A 21965-nucleotide genomic window follows, 5' to 3' on the forward strand; every position below is an offset into this window, starting at 1 on the left:
TCGAGGTTTTTGAGGTATAATACCTTAAGGGGTTTGTAAAGGGTTCTACCAGAGCCACAAGAGTTAGAGGGTTTTAGTTGCACCATAAAATCTAGGAGGAGGTTCTATCTTAACCTTGTACAAAAGATAGGAATTGTAAAGAGTATGCCTTTTCTTTGAAATGTAGCAATTCAAGTATAGTGAATTGAGAAGTCCTTGGTTGAGGTATACCAAGATAGTGGAGATAGGTAATTAGAGTCGAATCACTATAAATCTATTATACAAGCTTATCTTTCCTTAACTCCTTTTATTTTAAAAAAATTTGTTAAAATTTTAAAATATCGATTCACCCCACTCGTATTTTCAGGCCTAACATACTCAATATTGGCAATTTATGATTGCATGTAGGGTGAGATTTTAGTCCATTTTTTGTATTTTCCTTACTACTTCATGTTATGGCACATTAATATTTATTCTGATGAACGTGGAGATGTATACATGATTTAAATGTTTTACTTTTCAAGAATCAATTTGGCATTATTTTAGATGAAGCCAAAGGTGGCCACTGTTTTGGAAATTGTTGGATTAAGACCAGGATACATATAGCAGTACTAGCAATAGACCAAGATGTACTCTCTCATGTTACTTAGTCCAAAGAAGGCTGCTAAAGAAAACTTGGACATTGCTAACTTATATCTTTGATTCAAAATATGTTTTAGCATAGAAGATTGGTGTTGTATATAATAGATATAGATATACATACAGCAACTTGTATAATTAGTTTGATTATATAAAATTTTATTTTCTCCCTTCATTTAGTTTCATATAAATTAAGTTCACTTGACTGTTGAGGAACTTGCAAACACTGAACTGAATAGAAGATTAGAGAGGTAATATTAGTCGGGGCAGGTTGTTGTAGGGGTATAAAACTTGGGCGGCATGTTGGGTGGGTTGTGTGGCTTTTTAGAATTGCATTGTTTATCGATTGCGTGCTCTGGCAAAATGAAATTTGTAGTCGAATTTGTGTGGTTTGAGTTCGTATTTTATATTTATCTTTTAATCTATATATACAGAAAAAGTCAAGAATTGTATATTGAGGATGTGAGATAAAAAGTCTTTATTAATTAATTTATTTGTAGAAGTGCTGAGAGGAAAGCTTGGTTTTAGCTTGGGTTTTTTATTGGTCCGTCTGGTGAGATGAAAAGACTTTTTCTTTGGACTAGGATCTGCTGAAATTTTCCGCATTTGAGGAAAGTTAGCATATAAGAGCAAAGTGGTGTAATAGAGTTCGAGATAGCAAGGGTTTGATCTGTGATCAACAATGGAGAATTATTGATGATGATTTGACAGTATCTTTAAAAATGAATAATTCAATTTCATGATTTATAAATGAATAATTCAATTTCATGATTTATGGTATAAGGCGTCTTCATCATTGTAATGAGTTTTGTACTATAAGTGGACTCTTGAAAGTCTTGACTATGGTTTGCTATGAAATTTAGATGTTGAGATGATGCTTGGATTATGTTGATGCTATTTTTGTTTTTGATGAGTTTCATCTGTTGTCTTTTTTAAGATTTGACAGTTTTCATCTCTGGTTTAAGGTCTAACAGGGTGTACTTTGTGTTGCATCTATTGAAGCCTTCTAATGACAGCTTGGTGAACTGGAATCTTATATGCTTGATCATGGTTTCTTGGTGTTCTCTTGATGTTTCTTGTGCATGATGTTTTGGGCATCGTATTTTGTTACAAAAGATTGATTGAAACCATGTTTTGTGGCATGAGGCTAATTGTGCAAAGATGGGCTGAGCTGATTGTGTAACCATTTTTCAACATAGTGATTGATAGTCAATTTTATTTTGTATTTGGCATGTAACTGGTTTTAAGTTTATTAATAAAAGTCTTTAATGTTGGTTAGAAAAAAGAAGAAGAAGAAGTTGACATGATGTTCTTTAGCAGTATTTTTATTTTAAAAGCATTCTTTAAATACTAGTGTTGTTACTAAAATGAAATATAAAGAAATGTATTGTTAGATAGTTGAAAACAGTATTTATGTGGTGTAATTGGACCTTCAGTTTATGAAACATAAAAGTTATCTACGTACAATGGTGTCTTCTTTTTTTACATTTTAATCGCTTGAATATTTTTTTATAAAAATATAATTTATTAAAGAGAATTAAAATAATTTATTAAATAATTAAATTATATGAGGGGAAGGAGAGAAGTTTATAAACACAAAGATCGAATCCTAAACATCAACCCATTCAACTTGAAATCAACACAAAGTTACTGCTGAACCAATGACATAATTGACAAATAATTTATTAAAAGATGTATGTACTGTAATACCCAATTTCTCTGCCCAGGCCCGCAAAATATTTTAAGGCCCAAACCCAACAAATTAAACCTAGCCCAAAAAAATAAAAAAACAGAAAACCTAAGAGCCTCCCTAGACTTCAACAGACGCCCAAAGAAGTTAGCTTCTCCTTGCGCTCATAGATCGCGCCGCTTATGCGCCTCCATCGCAAAGACGTCACTTCCCACGTTGTCAGCAATGTCAGACACGCATACCGCTATGAAAACCATGAGCCATGAACAGTAGAGATAACAAGAAATATAACAAAAATTAGATTTTTGTTATTTTTTATTTTTTTTATTTTCTTCTCTAAGATTCGGTTATAAAAACCGATTTGAAACACTTTGTAACGGGGGGGATTCAGTGTAAAAGGGAGGAAAATAGAGAGAAAAGAATGAAATACAAAAAAATTTGAAGGATAACCGCGTTTATTCTATTTTCATTTTTATTTATTATTTTTTCTTTTCATTTGTTTTGTGAAATAGTAGTATAAAAGGGGAAAAGAGAGACTTACCCGGTGGTCGCGTTCTATCCTCCGTCGCGATCGGAGGCTGGGACGGCGATTGGGCCGTGAGAAATCCTTGAACGGCGGCTCCAAGGGTTAGAGAAACCCTAAAAGAAGCAGTTTTTGCTTCAAGGGAAAAACAAAACATTTCCCAAATTTTTTCCTTTTTTTCTTAAACCTTAAAACAGGTAAAACGGCGCCATTTAAGGGGGCCAGATCCGCGCGGTGACCCGACCCGGAGGGGAGGATCCGCGCTTTCTGGCTAAAGGGAAATTTGCGCAATTGGTCCCTCCTTTTTGCTGCGCGCTCCAATCAGACCTGTTTTACTTCTTTTTTTTTAAATTGGGCCTCGTATTTTATTTTTGTTGCAATTTGGCCCATCGCCGCGCAACGTTTTTGGGAGGCGGGAATAATTTCCCTTTTGGTCCTCATTATTGCTTGCGCATTCATGCTGGTCCTCCTTTTTACTTAAATTTACCCCATTTTTTGTTTTTAAGTTCAATTTAGTCCATTTTTTTAACTATTTTTTTACGCTATTGTCGTAATTGTGTTCTTCCAATATTTTTTATTTTTTTATTGTTATTATTAATATTATTATTGTTGTTGTAATTATTGTTATCACTTCTATATATATACACGCATCTTTTTTTATATAGTATACGATACATATTTCTTTATATAATCCATATATATTCATAAACTTTATAAACGCATGCATATATTTTACATACGCTTTTATTTTTTATATTTTATATTTTTCTTATCTTTTAACTTTTATATATTTTTATTTTATAGATATATACATATACATTTCTTTTATGCTGTAAATATATATACATATACATATTTTTATATTTTCATTTTACTTTCGAAATTTTCATGGGTACATGTACATGTATTTTTATAAAATATGCATACATATTTTTAGAGATATTTAAAAGCTTTTGCTTTGCATGTTTTTTCCACATATGTGTACTTATATATATATGTGTGTTAAATATATGCATACACATATTTTAAATTTACTTGTATGTGCTTATATATATTGTAAATACGTATATATACATGACTTAAATTAAAGTATTTGTTTCGTGTTATACATTAACTTTTTAGCATGTCTAGTAGAAAATATATGTTTTGGATTGCGTCAAAGCATAAAATCATCATATTTTATAAATTTCCAAAATATTTGGCATTCATTATTCTCGAGAAAGATCGTGTCCTAACTTACTGGATTGCGATTATTTTTCGATGAATTTAGAAAGCCAAGAATTTCTTTTGCGATAAATTCACAAATTTCAAATAAAGCTTATCTCGGGAATTCAAAAATGTTGGGTCCTAACTTACTGGTCATGACATTTTATTATCTCGAAATAAGAATTTCAAAAACAAAAGGCAGTATTCGGTATTTTGAAGATTTAAAAATATTGTGCCCTAACTTACTGGGTGTGATGTTTTATTTCTTTAAAATAAGAATATTTTATTATTTTGATTCGTTTGCGAGTTAAAAGTTCTCTTTTAAAATCTTTTCAAACTTTCGATAACAAGACATTGAATAATCAATTTGGTACCAATTTTGGGCGTTGCGAGGGTGCTAACCTTTCCTCGTGCGTAACTGACTCCCGAACCTATTTGCTCAAATTTCGCAGACTAAAATTAATTTTAAGGTGAGCCGATCACACCTCAATCAAGGATCGGTGGCGACTCTATTTTTTATTTTTTAAAGTCGACAACTAAAATTTTGTCTTCAAAAAAGACGGTTTCGACAGCTTGGCGACTCTACTGGGGACATTTGAGAGTCGAGCCATGAATTGATTATGCTGTCTTTTTTATCGAAAGTCAAAAGTTTTTAAAAAAAATCATGATTTCCTTTCGCCTTTATTGATTTTCATCGTGACTCATTTGCATGATTGAATCAAGTTGGTTGATCTGTATTTGTATTTTGCATTGCTTGGTCAGTTTTACCCCTTTAAGTGGGAGTGAAAAACTAGTCCTTTGTGAGGTTTTCACCTCCGTGCAGGGTAATGGACTGCTTCTGGGATACATCCGTACCTATGTCTTCGTGAGATTTTCATCTCCGTGCAGCCATAGGGAAATGTATTCCCCTGAACTGAACTCGATCCACATGAGCCTATAATGGGTGAGGATCGAGGAATCTGTTGGTTCGGGTACCTTTGCTCTAGAAGCCAAACTTCATATAGTGAACCCTAGGAACTCACCTTAGGTAGAATTACACTGAACTCTGGTAGACACTTAACTAGGTTTTTTTATTGTTTGTACATGATACTGACTTTTTGTGTTTCACTTTGACTGCATGGCATTTTGACTGCATGGCATTTCATTATAGAAAAGAGATGTTGATTCATGTTTGGTTGTTAATAGAGAACTTGCCATGGAAAACGGATTTCTTAATAAGGTGGAAGATAATACGGTTGGCCGAGTAAAATCTAAGAAAATGTGACACGAAAGGTAATAGCCTAACGAGAGGAGTACACGACTTTGCTGCGTGACCTGAGGATTTAAATTGTTAAAGATTATTCAAAAGTCATCAAAGGTCCCAATCTTTTAAAGAGGCTAATGAACGTGAGTGAGCAAGGAGTTACAACCTAGATCAAACAAAAAGGAGCTCAAATTCGCGAGATGCATCTTAATATCCGAATGGTCGATGTCTTCACTTGGAGTACGAGGGTGAAGCCGTATATATATATTCGCTTTATGTAAAGAGATTCGTTTTCTAGTGAAGTTTTCTAGTAAAGAATTGAACATGAATCGTCTCTTTTCGCATTCATTTCATGCATTTGCATTACATTACATCATATGCATCAAACACCTCTAAATGATCCTAATTAATTAAAATCATTGTTCAGTTAACCTGGAAACCAACCAACCAACCAAACACCGTTACGGCACTTGAGCAAGGGTTAAAAATATGGATCAGAGATTGGAAAAGCTCGAACAGTATCAGAAGGAGATGCAAGACCGACTTCAGCTACAGATGCAGGAGCGGTTGGATAAGATGCAACAGGATATGTCAGAGAAGATACAGGAATCCCAAAATGCTATGATGGCAAAGCTAACCAAACTGTTGACTAGAGGAGGTGATAAGGAAAAGGGTCTCATGGCTGATGTCGAAGAGGGTAATAAGGATGAGCCACTCTATCCTCCAGGCTTTACTCCTCCACATGTGCGAATTCAAGTTGAATATCCGCACAAACCTACTGTTACAATCAACCTCAGCAGTCTCAGGCCGGTACTTCGAATTTTCAAGCTAGATTAGGTTCTAATCTCGGAAACCACCCTGTTAACTTTGTCATTCCTGACTTCGATGAAGGGGCTGAAAAGGAAAGATTAAAGGAGGAGTTACCAAGGCAATTAGAGGAAAGGTACAAATGGCTAGAGGAGAAATTCAAGGCGATGGAAGTCACAGAAAGCTATCGCGGGATTGACGCTAAAGAGCTAAGCTTAGTTCCAGATTTGGTACTCCCTCACAAGTTTAAAATGCCAGAATTGAGAAGTACAATGGGACAACTTGCCCAGAAGCTCATATCACCATGTTCTGCAGGTGAATGGCTGGATACGTTAACAATGACCAGCTATTGATACATTGTTTCCAGGATAGCCTTTTAGGGGCAACATCTAAATGGTACAACCAATTGAGCCATACCACGATTGGTTCATGGAGTGATTTGGCACAGGCGTTCATGAAACAGTATAGTCATGTAACAGACATGGCTCCTGATAGAATCACCCTTCAAAATATGGAGAAGAGACAGAACGAAAGTTTTAGGCAGTACGCACAAAGATGGAGGGAGGTTGCCATCCAAGTTCAACCACCACTTCTAGAGAAGGAAACCACGATGCTGTTCATTAACACACTAAAGGCACCATTCATTACCCATATGTTAGGGAGTGCCACAAAGAGCTTTCCCGACATAATCTTGAATGGCGATATGATTGAAAATGCCATAAGAAGCGGAAAAATTGATGCAAAGGAGAGTAACAAGAGGTCAGTCTCAAGGAGAAGAGAAAATAAGGTGAACAACACAGGTTACTCTAAATCAGTTACTATGAGTCAGCCAAGAAAGGTGGTTGGTAATCAACAGAATTCATCGAGGCAAGATTCCGGCATGAAGACTGAGAAGTTCCAGTTTATGCCAATCCCAGTACCATATAAGGAACTGTATCAAAATTTGTTTGATGCACATGTTGTTTCCCCTTTTCATGTGAAGCCTCTACAACCTTCGTATCCCGAATGGTATGATGCAAACACACAATGTGAATACCATGCTGGGGTTACGGGACACTCGATTGAGAATTGCACTGCCTTCAAGAAGCAAGTTGAAAGACTTATCAACATGGGTATTGTCAAGTTTGGTGACTCGTCTAGTGCAGAAAATTTGCTACCCAGTCATGATTGAGGATGGGGGGACTGCAATGTATGAAGAAGTGGTGAGAAATTTGCACATCGATGTTATACATGCAGACACAATTAAAAGGGTCCTTATTAGATATTCGCCTTAGAGGTGTTCTAAATAATGGGACTGTAGAGGAAACCCCTGAAGTATTTAGAGTTTGTTAGAATAATGTTCAGAACACGCTTGTTGCTTTCAGCCTAGAAGCAATAAGAATTTCTTTGTGAGATAGTCTCACGTCTAAACATTATTATTTTAATGAAATACATTATTGTAATCATCTTTGAGCAAATGTTCTTTCATTCTTTATGATATTTTTTCATTCTTTTGGATTTTTTCTGCCAAACCATTCATTCATATTATTCTTTGTATATCCTTTAGCACCTACAATAGGTCCTTGGATATCAATGACATGAGTGACGTTGCTACAGACTCAGAATCTCCTTTTGAGTGAGATATGTGTTTAGAGAGATCTCATGACTTTGGAGATGCCATAAATTGTAGCTTATCTCCTGACTTGTTAAGGATGGTAATGCAATAAGAGAAACAAATGAGAGACAATAGAGACTGTGACCTTAAGGGAACATGCATGACCAAAAAAGTAAAACAAGACGTTGTTGAGTTACTTCAAGCATTCAAAGATGCCTTCGCATGGTCATACCAGGATGTGCCCGGTTTAAGTGCTGTCATTGCAATCTGAACAACAGCACGATATCAAAAATTTACAGTATGTTCAAGGTGAATATCATGAATGGAGCAATGAAAACTCTACCGGGGCAATGCCACTCTTTCCAGTTTATCACGTTTTTCATTGAAGTTGAAATTCTTTCTCTTCGAGTTTTGGCTGAGCTGAAGTAGGATGAAGATCCAATCCCAATATGACTAGCTGAACCTAGTTGAAGAAAAAGGCTAGAAACTAGTCATCAGGGTCAAATGTACCAAGAAATGAATGATGTGAGCCTATAGCAAAAGGTTTGTCCCAGAGAATTCCACGATGGCGACCTAATGCTGAAGAAGATCCTCACTCTACAAAAAATATAACGGATGCCAAATTGGGAAGAACTTTATGTTATAGAGAAGGTCTTTTCCAAATGAGCTTTGATTGTGAGTGAGATGGATGGTAAACTTGCAAAGTCTTGTAAACTCAGGTTCAGTCAGGAAATACTCCGCTTAAAGAAGGAGATGACCAAGGTAAAAACCCGCAAAGGGCAGTTTGAGTCCCAAAAAAAAAAAGAAAAAAGAAGTGATGTGAAAAAATGAAAAGATGAAAATGAAAAATGAAAAAGTAAAAATGGAGAGGCTAAGGTGAAAACTCGCAAAGGGCACCTTAGACCAAAGGGGATTTGAGTTGAAAACCCAAAAAGGGCAGCTCAAATGTTGATCAAAATGGCGCTTGCAATTATCAGAGCAGCTCAAATACTGATCAGAATGGGGCATGCAGTGGTCTTGCTATACTTGAATCAACAGGAAAGGGTAGGCGACATTTTGGGGCATCGACAAAGTACTATAGATCTCCTAAACACATGTTAAATTCAGAATGGTCTTCAGAAAGTTTGTACAGAGAAGTTCAAGCTACGATATCTGGGGCACCTAATCCTTATACCATTTTTTTATTCTTGGAACACTTCATTCATTTCCAAGATACGCATTCCTAAATCAGTTTCTTTGTTATCCATCTTTATTATATATTCATTTCGAGTTATGCTCAAAACCAACTCTATTTTATCCATTATTATGATCTTTTTGCAAGTATGTTGCATTAGAATAATGATTAATGGACTAATAAAACTTTCACAAGGGAAGTTGTGCATATCACTCTAGAAGTTTCTAAATAATATAGGAACCTCTAGTAGGACTATTATTTAGAACGCACCAGGTTCAAAGGTTGGAAATCTAATAAGGAAGAGTCTAAACTAAGACTATCCCTTTGAATTTTCTTGTCTAAAGTATTGATTGAACAAAATGGAAAGATGTCGTGTTGGTGACAAAGCTTCAATGAACAAGCAAGCAATGATCACCGAATAATAAGAAAAAGTTGTTCTTGGAAAAGAATTCTTCATTTGTGCATGAGCATTTGGTGTAACACCCTGGGAATGGTGTAAGAGACCAAAGAGTTTCACATTCTATATCCTTGAATTGTGATAGTAGAGGATTGAGAAAATGTCAAATCTTTTTACTTTTGGGTTACAATGGGAGAAAGATGGTACAAATTTTGCATCCCAGTGGATCAAACTTGGAAGTTTACAGTGGGGGGCAATCTGGTCAAGTGTTTCTTTGGAGACGTCAGCCGAGCAAGAAGGCGTTATAGCACATTAGCGATGAAACTTTAAATAAACTTTGAGTAATGATAACCTAAGTGACAAGGAGGAATCATTCTCGAAAATGACATTCTGCATTCATTCAAATGTCATTCATACATGTCTGGTTAGGAGCATTTGATTCATTCTGTTCATGACATCCTAATCATTAGGCATAATTAGGTTCATAAAGTGAATTATACAGGTCATGTTCCACAGAGAACAGATCGGTGAAATTATAAAGCCTTATCTCCCTGAGCAACAATGGAGTAGCAGAAGATCTTGTCTTCCCATACTGGTGGCGAAGTAGATCGGAAAAAGTAGATCTTGTCTTCATGTACTGACGTGAAGTAGATCAAAGATAACAGATCTTGTCTTCCCATACTGGTGGCGAAGTAGATCGAAGAAAGCAGATCTTGTCTTTATGTACTAGCGTGAAGTAGATCAAAGATAACATATCTTGTCTTCCCATACTGGTGGCGAAGTAAGATCGAAGAAAGCAGATCTTGTCTTCATGTACTGGCGTGAAGTAGATCAAAGATACCTGATCTTGTCTTCCCATACTGATGGCGAAGTAGATCGGAAAAAGCAGATCTTGTCTTCATGTACTGGCGTGAAGTAGATCAAAGATAACAGATCTTGTCTTCCTATACTGGTGGCGAAGTAGATCGAAGAAAGTAAATCTTGTCTTCATGTACTGGCGTGAAGTAGATCAAAGATAACAGATCTTGTCTTCCCATACTGGTGGCGAAGTAGATCGAAGAAAGTAGATCTTGTCTTCATGTACTGGCGTGAAGTAGATCAAAGATATCAGATCTTGTCTTCCCATACTGGTGATGAAGTAGATCGGAAAAAGCAGATCTTGTCTTCATGTACTGGCGTGAAGTAGATCGAAGATAACAGATCTTGTCTTCCCATATTGGTGGCGAAGTAGATCGAAGAAAACAGATCTTGTCTTCATGTACTGGCGTGAAGTAGATCAAAGATACCAGATCTTGTCTTCCCATACTGGTGGCGTAGTAGATCGAAAAAAATAGATCTTGTCTTCATGTACTGGCGTGAAGTAGATCAAAGATAACAGATCTTGTCTTCCCATACTGGTGGCGAAGTAGATCGAAGAAAGCAGATCTTGTCTTCATGTATTGGCATGAGGTAGATCAAAGATAACAGATCGTGTCTTCATGTATTGGCGTGAAGTAGATCAAATACAGCAGATCTTATCTCTCTGAAGTTGCAGAGAGCAGATCATGTCTTATCTCCCTGAAGTTGCAGTGGAGCAGATAGAAGTAACCAAGTCTTATCTCCTTGAAGTTGCAATGGAGTGGATTAAAACTACGGATCTCATCTCTCTGAAAGTTGCAGTAGAGCAGATCGCATCAGATTTATCTTTAAATTGTAGCAGAACAAATTCAAGCTATAAGTCTTATCTCCCTGAAGTTCCAGTGGAATAGATTAAAGATAGCAAATTGAGAAGCTACAGCATACGAATCTTATCTCCCTGACATTGCAGTGGAGTAGATTGAAACACTAGTTCCTATACCTCTGAAGATGCAGTAGGAAGGAATGAGGCTACTTGAAAAAGAAAAGCATTGAAGAAGTCGAGGCTCAGTAAGACCGGGCATAATTGGGCATTTTAGTCTTTGCTTTGTTCCCGTTACACGACAACAAGCAAAGAGGGGCAGCTGTAATACCCAATTTCTCTGCCCAGGCTCGCAAAATATTTTAAGGCCCAAACCCAACAAATTAAACCTAGCCCAAAAAAATAAAAAAACAGAAAACTTAATAGCTTCCCTAGACTTCAGCCGCACGCCCAGCAGCAGTTCTCCTTGCACTCCGCAGATCGCGCTGCTCGCGCGCCTCCATCGCAACACGTCGCTTCCCACGTTGCTGCAGTCATCGCACACGCATACCTGTCATGAAAACCACGAGCCATGAACAGTAGAGATAACAAGAAATATAACAAAAATTAGATTTTTGTTATTTTTTTATTTTCTTCTCTAAGATCCGGTTATAAAAACCGATTTGAAACACTTTGTAACGGGGGGATTCAGTGTAAAAGGGAGGAAAATAAAGAGAAAAGATTGAAATACAAAGAAAATTGAAGGTTAATCGCATTTATTCTATTTTCATTTTTATTTATTCTTTTTTCTTTTCGTTTGTTTTGTGAAATAGTAGTATAAAAGGGGAAAAGAGAGACTTACCCGGTGGTCGCGTTCTATCCTCCGTCGCGATCGGAGGCTGGGACGACGATTGGGCCGTGAGAAATCCTTGAACGGCAACTCCAAGGGTTAGAGAAACCTTAAAAAAAGCAGTTTCTGCTTCAAGGGAAAAACAAAACATTTCCCAATTTTTTTCCTTTTTTTCTTAAACCTTAAAATAGGTAAAACGGCACCGTTTAAGGGGGCCAGATCCGCGCGGTGACCCGACCCGGAGGGGAGGATCCGCGCTTTCTGGCTAAAGGGAAATTTGCGCAATTGGTCCCTCCCTTTTGCTACGCGCTCCAATCAGACCTGTTTTACTTCTGTTTTTTAAAATTGGGCCGCGTATTTTATTTTTGTTGCAATTTGGCCCATTGCTGCGCAACGTTTTTGGGAGGCGGGAATAATTTCCCTTTTGGTCCTTATTATTGCTTGCGCATTCATGCTGGTCCTCCTTTTTACTTATTTCGAATTTACACCATTTTTTGTTTTTAAGTTCAATTTAGTCCATTTTTTTAACTATTTTTTTATGCTATTGTCGTAATTGTGTTCTTCCAATATTTTTTATTTTTTTATTGTTATTATTAATATTATTATTATTGTTTTAATTATTGTTATCACTTCTATATATACACGCATCTTTTTTATATAGTATACGTATACATATTTCTTTATATAATCCATATATATTCATAAACTTTATAAACGCATGCATATATTTTACATACGCTTTTATTTTTTATATTTTTTATTTTTCTTATCTTTTTAACTTTTATATATTTTTATTTTATAGATCTATACATATACATTTCTTTTATGCTGTAAATATATATACATATACATATTTTTATATTTTCATTTTACTTTCAAATTTTCATGGGTACATGTAGATGTATTTTTATAAAATATGCATACATATTTTAGAGATATTTATAAGCTTTTGCTTTGCATGTTTTTTCACATATGTATACTTATATATATGTGTTAAATATATGCATACACATATTTTAAATTTAATTGTATGTGCTTATATATATATTTTGTAAATATGTATATATACATGACTTAAATTAAAGTATTTCTTTCGTGTTATACATTAACTTTTTAGCATGTCTTGTAGAAAATATATGTTTTGGATTGCGTCAAAGCATTAAAATCATCATATTTTATAAATTTCCAAAATATTTGGCATTCATTATTCTCGAGAAAGATCGTGTTCTAACTTACTGGATTGCGATTATTTTTCGATGAATTTAGAAAGCCAAGAATTTCTTTTGCGATAAATTCACAAATTTCAAATAAAGCTTATTCTCGGGAATTCAAAAATGTTGGGTTCTAACTTACTGGTCATGACATTTTATTATCTCGAAATAATAATTTCAAAAACAAAAGGCAGTATTCGATATTTTGAAGATTTAAAAATATTGTGCCCTAACTTACTAGGTGTGATGTTTTATTTCTTTAAAATAAGAATATTTTATTATTTTGATTCGTTTGCGAGTTAAAAGTTCTCTTTTAAAATCTTTTCAAACTTTCGATAACAAGACATTGAATAATCAATTTGGTACCAATTTTGGGTGTTGCGAGGGTGCTAACCTTTCCTCGTGCGTAACTGACTCCCGAACCTATTTTCTCAAATTTCGCAGACCAAAATTATTTTTAAGGTGAGCCGATTACACCTCAATCAAGGATCGGTGGCGACTCTATTTTTTTTTAAAGTCGACAACTAAAATTTTATCTTCAAAAAAGACGGTTTCAACATGTACCATTTAAGATTTTTTTTTCTTACATGTCGTTAGTGACTCTCATCCCCTTTCCGGCCATATTCTAATCCTAACGAGTAAAGGAACTGTCTATAAATTTCAATGGTTAATGAATTCCTTTCAAAAAAGAAAATATATACTAAAATAGGTGAGGTACATAATTTTAATGATATACATAGCCTTTAGGGGTGAGTATTCGATTGAGTGGAGTCAAATCAAATAAAAAAATTTCGAGTTAGTCGAGTTGATAAATCCTATTTTAGCAACCGAACTCAATTTGAAATTTTTTCGAATCAAATTGAATCGAGTCAAAAACTTTTGAGTCGAGTCGAGTTAACGGATATTATTATTTATACTGAATTTTGCGTTTATAGGGACCGATTATTTAACTAGTAGACGAGGTATAATATTATTTAACTATATAAACAATATAATGGATTTACCTTTTAACTTAATGCGTAAATATTTATCAAATCAACGTAATTTTACCTTTTAGCTTAATAATTTTTATTTTAATTTTAGAAAACGTAAACATTTATCAAAACGACGTAGTTTTGCCTTTTCTTATTCAAATTTTCGGATAACTCGAATTGTGTAATTTAAATTGAGTTAAGCGAAATTTTGATTTTTTTATTCGAGTTTATTTGAATAACTCGAACTATTTAATTCAAAATTTAAATTTTTATCAAAATTTTTAAATCGAATCAAATTTTATTCACTCATAATCATCTCTCTTATAATAATTTTTATTTTGATTATTTTAATAAATTCAATCAGCTATAAAGCGAAGTCAATCAAAAGCATCATATTCTAAACCAAATTAAACATCTTAACAATATGCTACAAATTTGTCTTCTTGAGCGACGAATCCATCAGTACCCATCTCTAATTATATCTGATTCATTCCGAATAATTTGTTTAAATTTAATTAAGTCTTAAACTGAAACGCAATTATTAAAATCGAATCATCCAAACCTAAAAATCTAAAATATCAAATTAATTAGATAATCTACTAAAATAGTCATTTTTAAGTTACATTTTAATAATTTATGTTTGAAATTTTATGTTTGTCACGTTATTGTGTTGTAACATTTTAGTCACTAAACATTTAATTAATGTTAACGGTCTAATAGTAAACTAACATGACACGTAAAATCATCATTTCAAACGAAAATTTTAAGCTAAATTATACAATTAATCCCTATATTTTTTTTGTGTTGAGCAATTTAATTTATTTTTCTTTTATGTTCTTTTAATGTTCTTTTTTCTTCTTTATTTTCATTGTTTTTAGCTTCTCTTTCTCCTTTTATTTTCCTCTCTTCTCCATTTCTCTTAACATAATTTTTTATATTTTCCATTTGTTAAAATTAGTCCTTATTACTTTTATTTTTAAAATTTTAATTTTTCTTTTATTTAAATGATATCTATATAAACGCTTAATGACAATGAGTTTTAACATCATTCACATTTTAACAAATGTGTCATTCACATTTCTTCGATCCATCCTTTTTTCGTTTTCCGCTATTGTTTCTGTCAGTTCCGTTATTGTCGTATAGTTTGCTTTTTATATTTTCTTTTTTTAATTTATGCAGAACGATTTCTCTTTGTCAATTTGTTTTGATTTTGAAGTTCGCAAATGATTGTAATGGGTGCTTTCGTAACAGTCTTACAGTGAGGGTGGACATTAATATCGATGGAAGAACAACAATGAAGAAGAAAATGATGTTAAAACTCGCTATCATCAAGTGTTTATATAGATATTATATAAATAAAAAATTAAATTGTTCAAAAAAACTATATGGACTAGTTTTAACAAAAAAACATAAAAAAAACTATGTTAAGAGAAATGAAGAAGAGAGAATACCAGATGCAGAAGAGAATGAAAATAAAAAAGGTTAAAAAACATAAAATTAATTACTCAAAATGAAAAATATAGATATCAATTGTATAATTTAACTTAAAATTTTCAGCGATTTAACATGCCACATCATCTTACTGTTTCACCACTAATGACAATTAACAGCTCATCATAACATTTCAAACATGTTATTAAATGTAATCTAAGACTATTTTAATAGTTTACCCAATTAATTAAGGTTAGTAGTAGAAAAGAAAATGCTTTTCTATTTGATTAGCATTTGCAGGGAAGAAATAAACTGCAACTTATATCCGAAATCGAAAACGTACGTCGAATATATGTTTTCTAAACAGACTTAATTTTTAGTCATATATTTAGATAACCATATAATCCAGAACAAGTGTAACACTGACAACTCAAGCAACCAAAACTTATGTCTGAAAATACTGTTCTAATCAGATACCAAAATCTGAGTGGTGTTTTTGCAGTAAAAGGACATGTTTTTCAAAGGAAAAAAAAAAAAGGTCTCCTCCAAACGCATGTAAGCATTAACATCTACTTCAAAAGAACAATAAAATTATGAGCTACTCAGAAAGATGCATTAAACTTAAACCCAGATGAATCAATACTTGATTGGAGAAATAACTTCCAACTGCGTGCCAAGCTTCTCCTCGGCCACCTTCTCGGCTTTAACCCTGAGCTTAGTGAGTTGCTTCCTTCTCTCGTATGCCACTTGAGCTCTTTCCTTCCTCTTCCTTTCAAGCTCCTGGAGGGAACAAGAATAAAAGCATAAAGTTCAATAATGTTATAAACTATAAATATTGGATATGTAACAAACAATTCCATATTTAAAATATCCGAGTAGGATAATCGGTTTTCACCTTGATAGTGTCATAGTGGTTCCATCCGACCTCTGACGAGAGCTTGCCTAACAAACAATACTTGTGTCCTTTCTGAAGCCTCAAAACCCTAATTTGAAACCCAATGAAACAATTAAAAACATCCAATGTAACTAATCATTGAAGCAAGGGAATCGAATTCTACATTCCGGGAAAGAAAACAGCCCTGTAAAACTCACTTGAGAGCATCGGGAATAACCATCCTCTTTATCTTATCATACGGAGCTGGAATCCCTTCGTAAGCCTTCAAACGAGCAAGTGCTGCTGCTCCGCGCTTAGTCTTATGAGGAATCATTCTGCAACACAAAGCATAATTCAGCAATAAACAATCATAACAAATTTGATCCATTGCAGTTCAGTTGATTCAGTTTTGAAATTAATCAATTATGAAAATCGATTTATTCTATTAATTCAGTTACATATTGGTATAATTTAATAAACCAAACTAATTGAAATTTGAAATAAAATTTATACAACTTAAAATAAACAAACTAAAACTCCACTACAAACTATTTCCCAATAAAAACGCCTCAAAAGAGGCTAAAATCATCCGAATTAGACCAAAAAATTGGATAATACACGATTACATAATTATTACACAAATACAAAACGAATAAAATAACAAACACATAATTACAAGAACAGATATATCAAAATTTATATAAAACATTTTAATCGATCCAATTACTTACAATAAAACTTCCCAATTACATTACACAAATAATACAGACACAACAATAATCAAGTCAAAATCTTCTATATATTTTGATTTTTTTCTTTTATAAGAAGAGGGTAAGCTTGTTAAACTACAGGCTTAGTTGACATATAATTAATATTATCAATATAAAATAATTTAAACACGGCCAAAATGCAGTAAAATACACAAATTGTGAGGTATAAACTAAATATTCATAATAAAACTTTCCCCTAATTACAATGCATCAAAACCCCCCCAAATTTGACTTCCTTTCCTTTCACAACAAAAGAAAACTTTTAAAATCCCATAAAAAAAGCTTTTACAAAAAAAAAGAGAAAAAAAAACATACCCACGAATGGTACGCCATAGGATCTTAGCAGGAGCACGAAAATGGATAGGACCATGAGAAGGTTTAGTGTTCATACGCTTCCTCAAGAACCTCATGTACTTCATTTTCTGCCTCACCAATCCACCCGACATGCTAATTTCTTCGCATCTTACAACCACAACTTTTTGCCCATTCAACAATTCCTTAGCCAATATCGACGCTAACCTTCCCAACATGTGATGCCTTGCATCTACCACCACCCTTTTGGCGCAGATCCCTGACCCCGAAACCATCTTTTTCCGCAGCTGCTGTTGCTGTGTTTTTTTTCTTTCTAGGGAAATGAAGGGGAGAATTAGGGTTTTGTCAGTTACATTTATAATTGGGTTTTTTGTTCTCGTTGTTGTTGATTTTGGGCTTTTTGGGTCAATATTGATTTCTGGTTTTAGACTTTTAGTCGTAGGCTTTTTATGAATCGGGGCAAATTTTTATTTTGGAAAATTAAAAGGTTAACTACATCAATAGTCCCTGAATTTTATTTAAAATTACGTTTCACTTCTTTGATAACTTCTATTAAGAAGATGATGTGGCACATTAATTCGAATGGTTAATAATTAATTTGATCCTGAACTATAGTTAAAATGTTATTTTTATACTTTTATCATTTTTCTTAACAATAATTTTAAAAATTTTAAAAATATAAAATTGTTATAAATATTTTCAAAATAATAAAATTTATTAAAGATTTATAAAGATTTTATTTCAGTTAATTGTTAAAGTAACTCCTCTATATAAAGAAGCGTAAATATACTATTTCCTCCCTGGGGTTGCAAACAATAATTTTTTTTTTTAAAGAAAATGTTAAAAGTATAAAAAATATAGTTTAGATATAGTTTAGGCTAAATTAGTTATTAACCTTTTAAATTAATGTGTCACACTATCCCTTTATGCAGTTAACGGATGAGTAATCAAAATGTAATAACTCAAAAGGCTTAGTATGTAGATTGGTCTCTGCTTGGCAACTTTTCTGAAGTTGGCCCTTAGACTCTTTTTTTATCACATTAATCTCTATAATTGGCATATGTTATATAAATTGGTCTCCATGGTTAGCACAGTTAAATTTTGAATAATTGAACGGCATTGCCAAATTAGGATGACACGAGGCCAATGAAACAAGACATGCTTTCCTCTTTAATTATTCTAAAATTTGTAAAAATAAAAAATTAAAAAACAAATTTTAGAAAAAAATATAAGAAATATATAAAACTTATAAAAAATAAAAATGATTAAATTTTCAAAAAAATACAAAAAATGACAAAATTTTAGAAAATTACAAAAAATTAAAAATATAAAAGATCAAAAAATATTTTAAAGATTAAAGAAAAAACAAAAATTGACCAGTCAACACCGATCAAAGTCCGTGCAACACCTCATCTCACAACAACAAGCTGAGGCGTTGCACAGAAAGAAGACGACTTGTACTCAGTTGAACTCTTATTTTTCTTTTGACGTATTTTAACCAAGCTGGGGCGTTAACCCAAAATTTTCAAATATTAAAACAACCAAAACAGGTATAAAATATATAATATAAACATTTTTAATAATGAACTTTCGGCGGAAGCCTTAAATTAAAACTAACAGACTTTCATAAATACCAGGAGAGTTAGTTTCTTTCACAAAATCCCAAAGGCAACACTAGCGATAGGCCTCGTTTAAATCAGTTTGGCACAAACATTTAGAAAATACCTCATATACGAACTTCATCAAAGCTTAGCCAATCCCTCAAGGGTAACATACTTTTAAAACAGAGGCTTATAAAGAAGTATTTTATTACAGATCTTGCTTACAAAACAGCAATACACGCCACCCCTAAAATATATGCAAGTTACAAAACAAACATCGACGAAGCTCACAGTAGAGGTCGCTCCTTCTGACTGAATCCCTTCTACAAGCTTTACGACGAAGTACCACCTAGAAAAAGGGAAAGAAACGGAGTAAGTTCGAAAGAACTTAGTGAGCTCCAGAATTAAAAGAGTTTAACCCCTTCCAGACAAATTACAAAAGTAGGGATAATACAACATAAATATAAACATACACACAATTTACTAAGTTGACACTCTATACGTAGGTACATATGGGTGTACTTTTCAACATAGATTTGTGGCGGATACCTATCCTTGAAGGATAGTATCCCCAGACGAACTCTAATATTGGGAAAATACATTTTTTCTCTACTTTCACAAAGAACTCTTGACTTAACAGACCATATACTTTCTTATGGGCGTCGAAACCACCAAATATAAATTCCTACGACAAAAATATAGTAAATTGAATATAGAGCAATAGGGTCGAATCTACAGGGACTGGTTATCTAATTTTGCCTTTCTTGTGACCAGAATTCATGTCGTGGTAACAGTCGTGCCCATGACCTATACATGTTGCAATGTTGGAAAATAAAAAGGGGGTTTAGTTAATAGAGATAATAATATTAAAAGAAGATAAAAATATATGTATATAAAATAAAGCAAAAATGTGATTGCAAAATAAATTAAGAGAAATAAAATAAATTGGTAAATAAAATATTTTTAAAGCTTAGTCTTAGCCTCGGTGTACTCCAATTTTCAATCGATCATTGAAACAGATTTTCCCTTCCAAGCGATAAGCTAGTTATAGTAATCGAGGATCCCCTAAATCGCCAACTCTACCTTTCGTAGCCGATCCCGATATCACCTATAAATCGACCCTTGTGGAATTTCCAACCACGTGGCACGTACCTATAATTTAATACTTCGACAGCCTTGTGATCTGAAAAGCCTAACTCAAATTAACGGCCTCAATCGTGTGGGTCATTTAAATCCGATCACTATCTCCTTTGACGGAATCCAACTAGCTTTTTTTAATTGAACACGCCTGTAATACCCAATTGTTGCCCGAGCCCAAATTATATATAACCAAACCCAATAAACTTGGGTCAATTCTAACCCAATTACAAGGCACAATTGGCCAAAGGTAACAGAAACCCTAGCAGCAGTTTTTTTTCCTTTCCTCAGTGCCGCAGCAATTGCCCCCAAGTTCAGCAGCTTTCGCACACGTCATACGCCTCTTCCACGACCTCGACACCTGCAAAAAACGGATTGAAATAGCAAACAAATAGTGTATGGCAACGATAGTAATAGAGGGAGACAAAAAAGTTGTAAAGTTTTGGGGGATAAGAAATCCAATTGATTTTTGGTAAGGGGTTTACAAATATTTGTATCAGAAAAGATTATTAAAAAATACAAAAAAATCAGAGATCCAAACACTATTGAAAGAAAGAATTAAGAGAACATTTTTTTTAAGGTGATCTTCTTCTCTTTTTATTATTTTCTTTGTTACTTCTTTGTTTTTTTTTTCGTTTTTCTGGGTATGCGAAACAGAGGCAAAGAGGAAGGGAAGAGGCACTTACCCGATGGCGGCATGTCGTTGATGCTCTCGCTGAGCTTGGTTTGAATCGGAGTTGGAAAAAGCAGGGAAGAATGCCAATGTGAGGAGCAAAGGGGGAAAATGGAGCAGCTTTTCTTTCCTTCTTCTTACAGCCCGCATGTTTTATCCCAATGGGATATTTGTGCTTTTGACCCTCTTGATTTGTTGTATTGCTTTAATTTGTTTCTAAAATTTTTTGAATTTGCCCCATTGGTTTCCAATTTTATTATTTTAACCCCTTTTAAATGCGGCGTTTTAGGAGGTTTGGGTAAATTTCTTTTTCGGTCCTCCTCCTGTTGCGCGCGTTTTAATTTAATCCTTTTCTCGTTTTCTATTTTTGAATTCAACCTTTAAATTCTGTTTATTTCCAAATTAATCCTTCATTTGTCATTTAAAGTTTTTTTTTATTAATACTGTTAGATTGTTATTATTACTGTCTTATTGTTTGTTATTATTATTATTAAGTATTAATATTATTATACCTATATATATATATACGCATATGTATGTTAATATATATGTACATATTTTAAATGGTTTTAAAATATATATACATGTATTATATATCTTATTATTACTTTATTTTTCTTAGTTTTATATGCATACACACATATACTTATATTTTATGATTTTATATCACTTTTCATATTTTTTAATTAAAATATATATATATTTTTTAATATATGTATATACATACACTATTCAAAATTACTAAATATATTTTCCGCCTTTTTCTTGCATATATATATATATACGCATTTTTCATAATTTATTAATATATTTTACTTATTTTTTTATACCTATACATATTTTACACTTTATTTTCATAACCTTCATATACATGTATAATTTAAATTAAAGTAATGATTTCATGTTATGCATTAACATTTTGTCATACTTTTAAAGAAAAATATATTTTGGCTTTGTCAAAGCATTAAAAATCATCATATTTTATAAATTGTCAAAATATTTGGCATTCATGATTCTCGAGAAAGATCGTGTTCTAACTTACTGGATCGCGATTATTTTTCGAAGAATTTAGAAAGCCGAGTATTTATTTTGCGATAAGTTCACACAAATTTCAAATAAAAGCTTGTTCTCAGGAATCTAAAAATGCCGGGTCCTAACTTACTGGTCCTGATATTTTGACTTCTCAAAATAAGATTTTTTAAAACAAAAGGCACTATTCGATATTTAGAATTTTGAGAAATTGT

The 21965-nt window shown here is 33.2% G+C and overlaps 1 protein-coding gene and 1 long non-coding RNA gene across 3 annotated transcripts; both read right to left on the minus strand.

Moving 5' to 3' along the window:
• Window positions 1-15705: 15705 nt before the first annotated feature.
• LOC105794063 (60S ribosomal protein L13a-4) lies at window positions 15706-17656 on the minus strand. Its single transcript, XM_012623056.2, has 4 exons — window positions 17314-17656; window positions 16447-16563; window positions 16250-16337; window positions 15706-16134 (listed from the first exon to the last, which is right to left on the minus strand). Exons 1-4 carry the CDS (start codon window positions 17583-17585, stop codon window positions 15991-15993), a joined length of 621 nt encoding a protein of 206 aa, XP_012478510.1. The 5' UTR covers window positions 17586-17656; the 3' UTR covers window positions 15706-15990.
• A 1367-nt stretch (window positions 17657-19023) lies between these two features.
• On the minus strand, window positions 19024-21093 carry LOC105794066 (uncharacterized). Of its 2 annotated transcripts, XR_001133733.2 has the most exons (3): window positions 20735-20895; window positions 20064-20409; window positions 19024-19260 (listed from the first exon to the last, which is right to left on the minus strand). It is a non-coding gene; the product is annotated as an uncharacterized LOC105794066 (long non-coding RNA). The 2 variants fall into 2 exon arrangements; XR_001133732.2 differs by having other exon boundaries at window positions 19024-20409; window positions 20735-21093.
• Between the last annotated feature and the right edge of the window lie 872 nt (window positions 21094-21965).

The sequence above is a fragment of the Gossypium raimondii genome, chromosome 3 (genome assembly GCF_025698545.1).
Source record: "Gossypium raimondii isolate GPD5lz chromosome 3, ASM2569854v1, whole genome shotgun sequence".
Taxonomy (NCBI): domain Eukaryota; kingdom Viridiplantae; phylum Streptophyta; class Magnoliopsida; order Malvales; family Malvaceae; genus Gossypium; species Gossypium raimondii.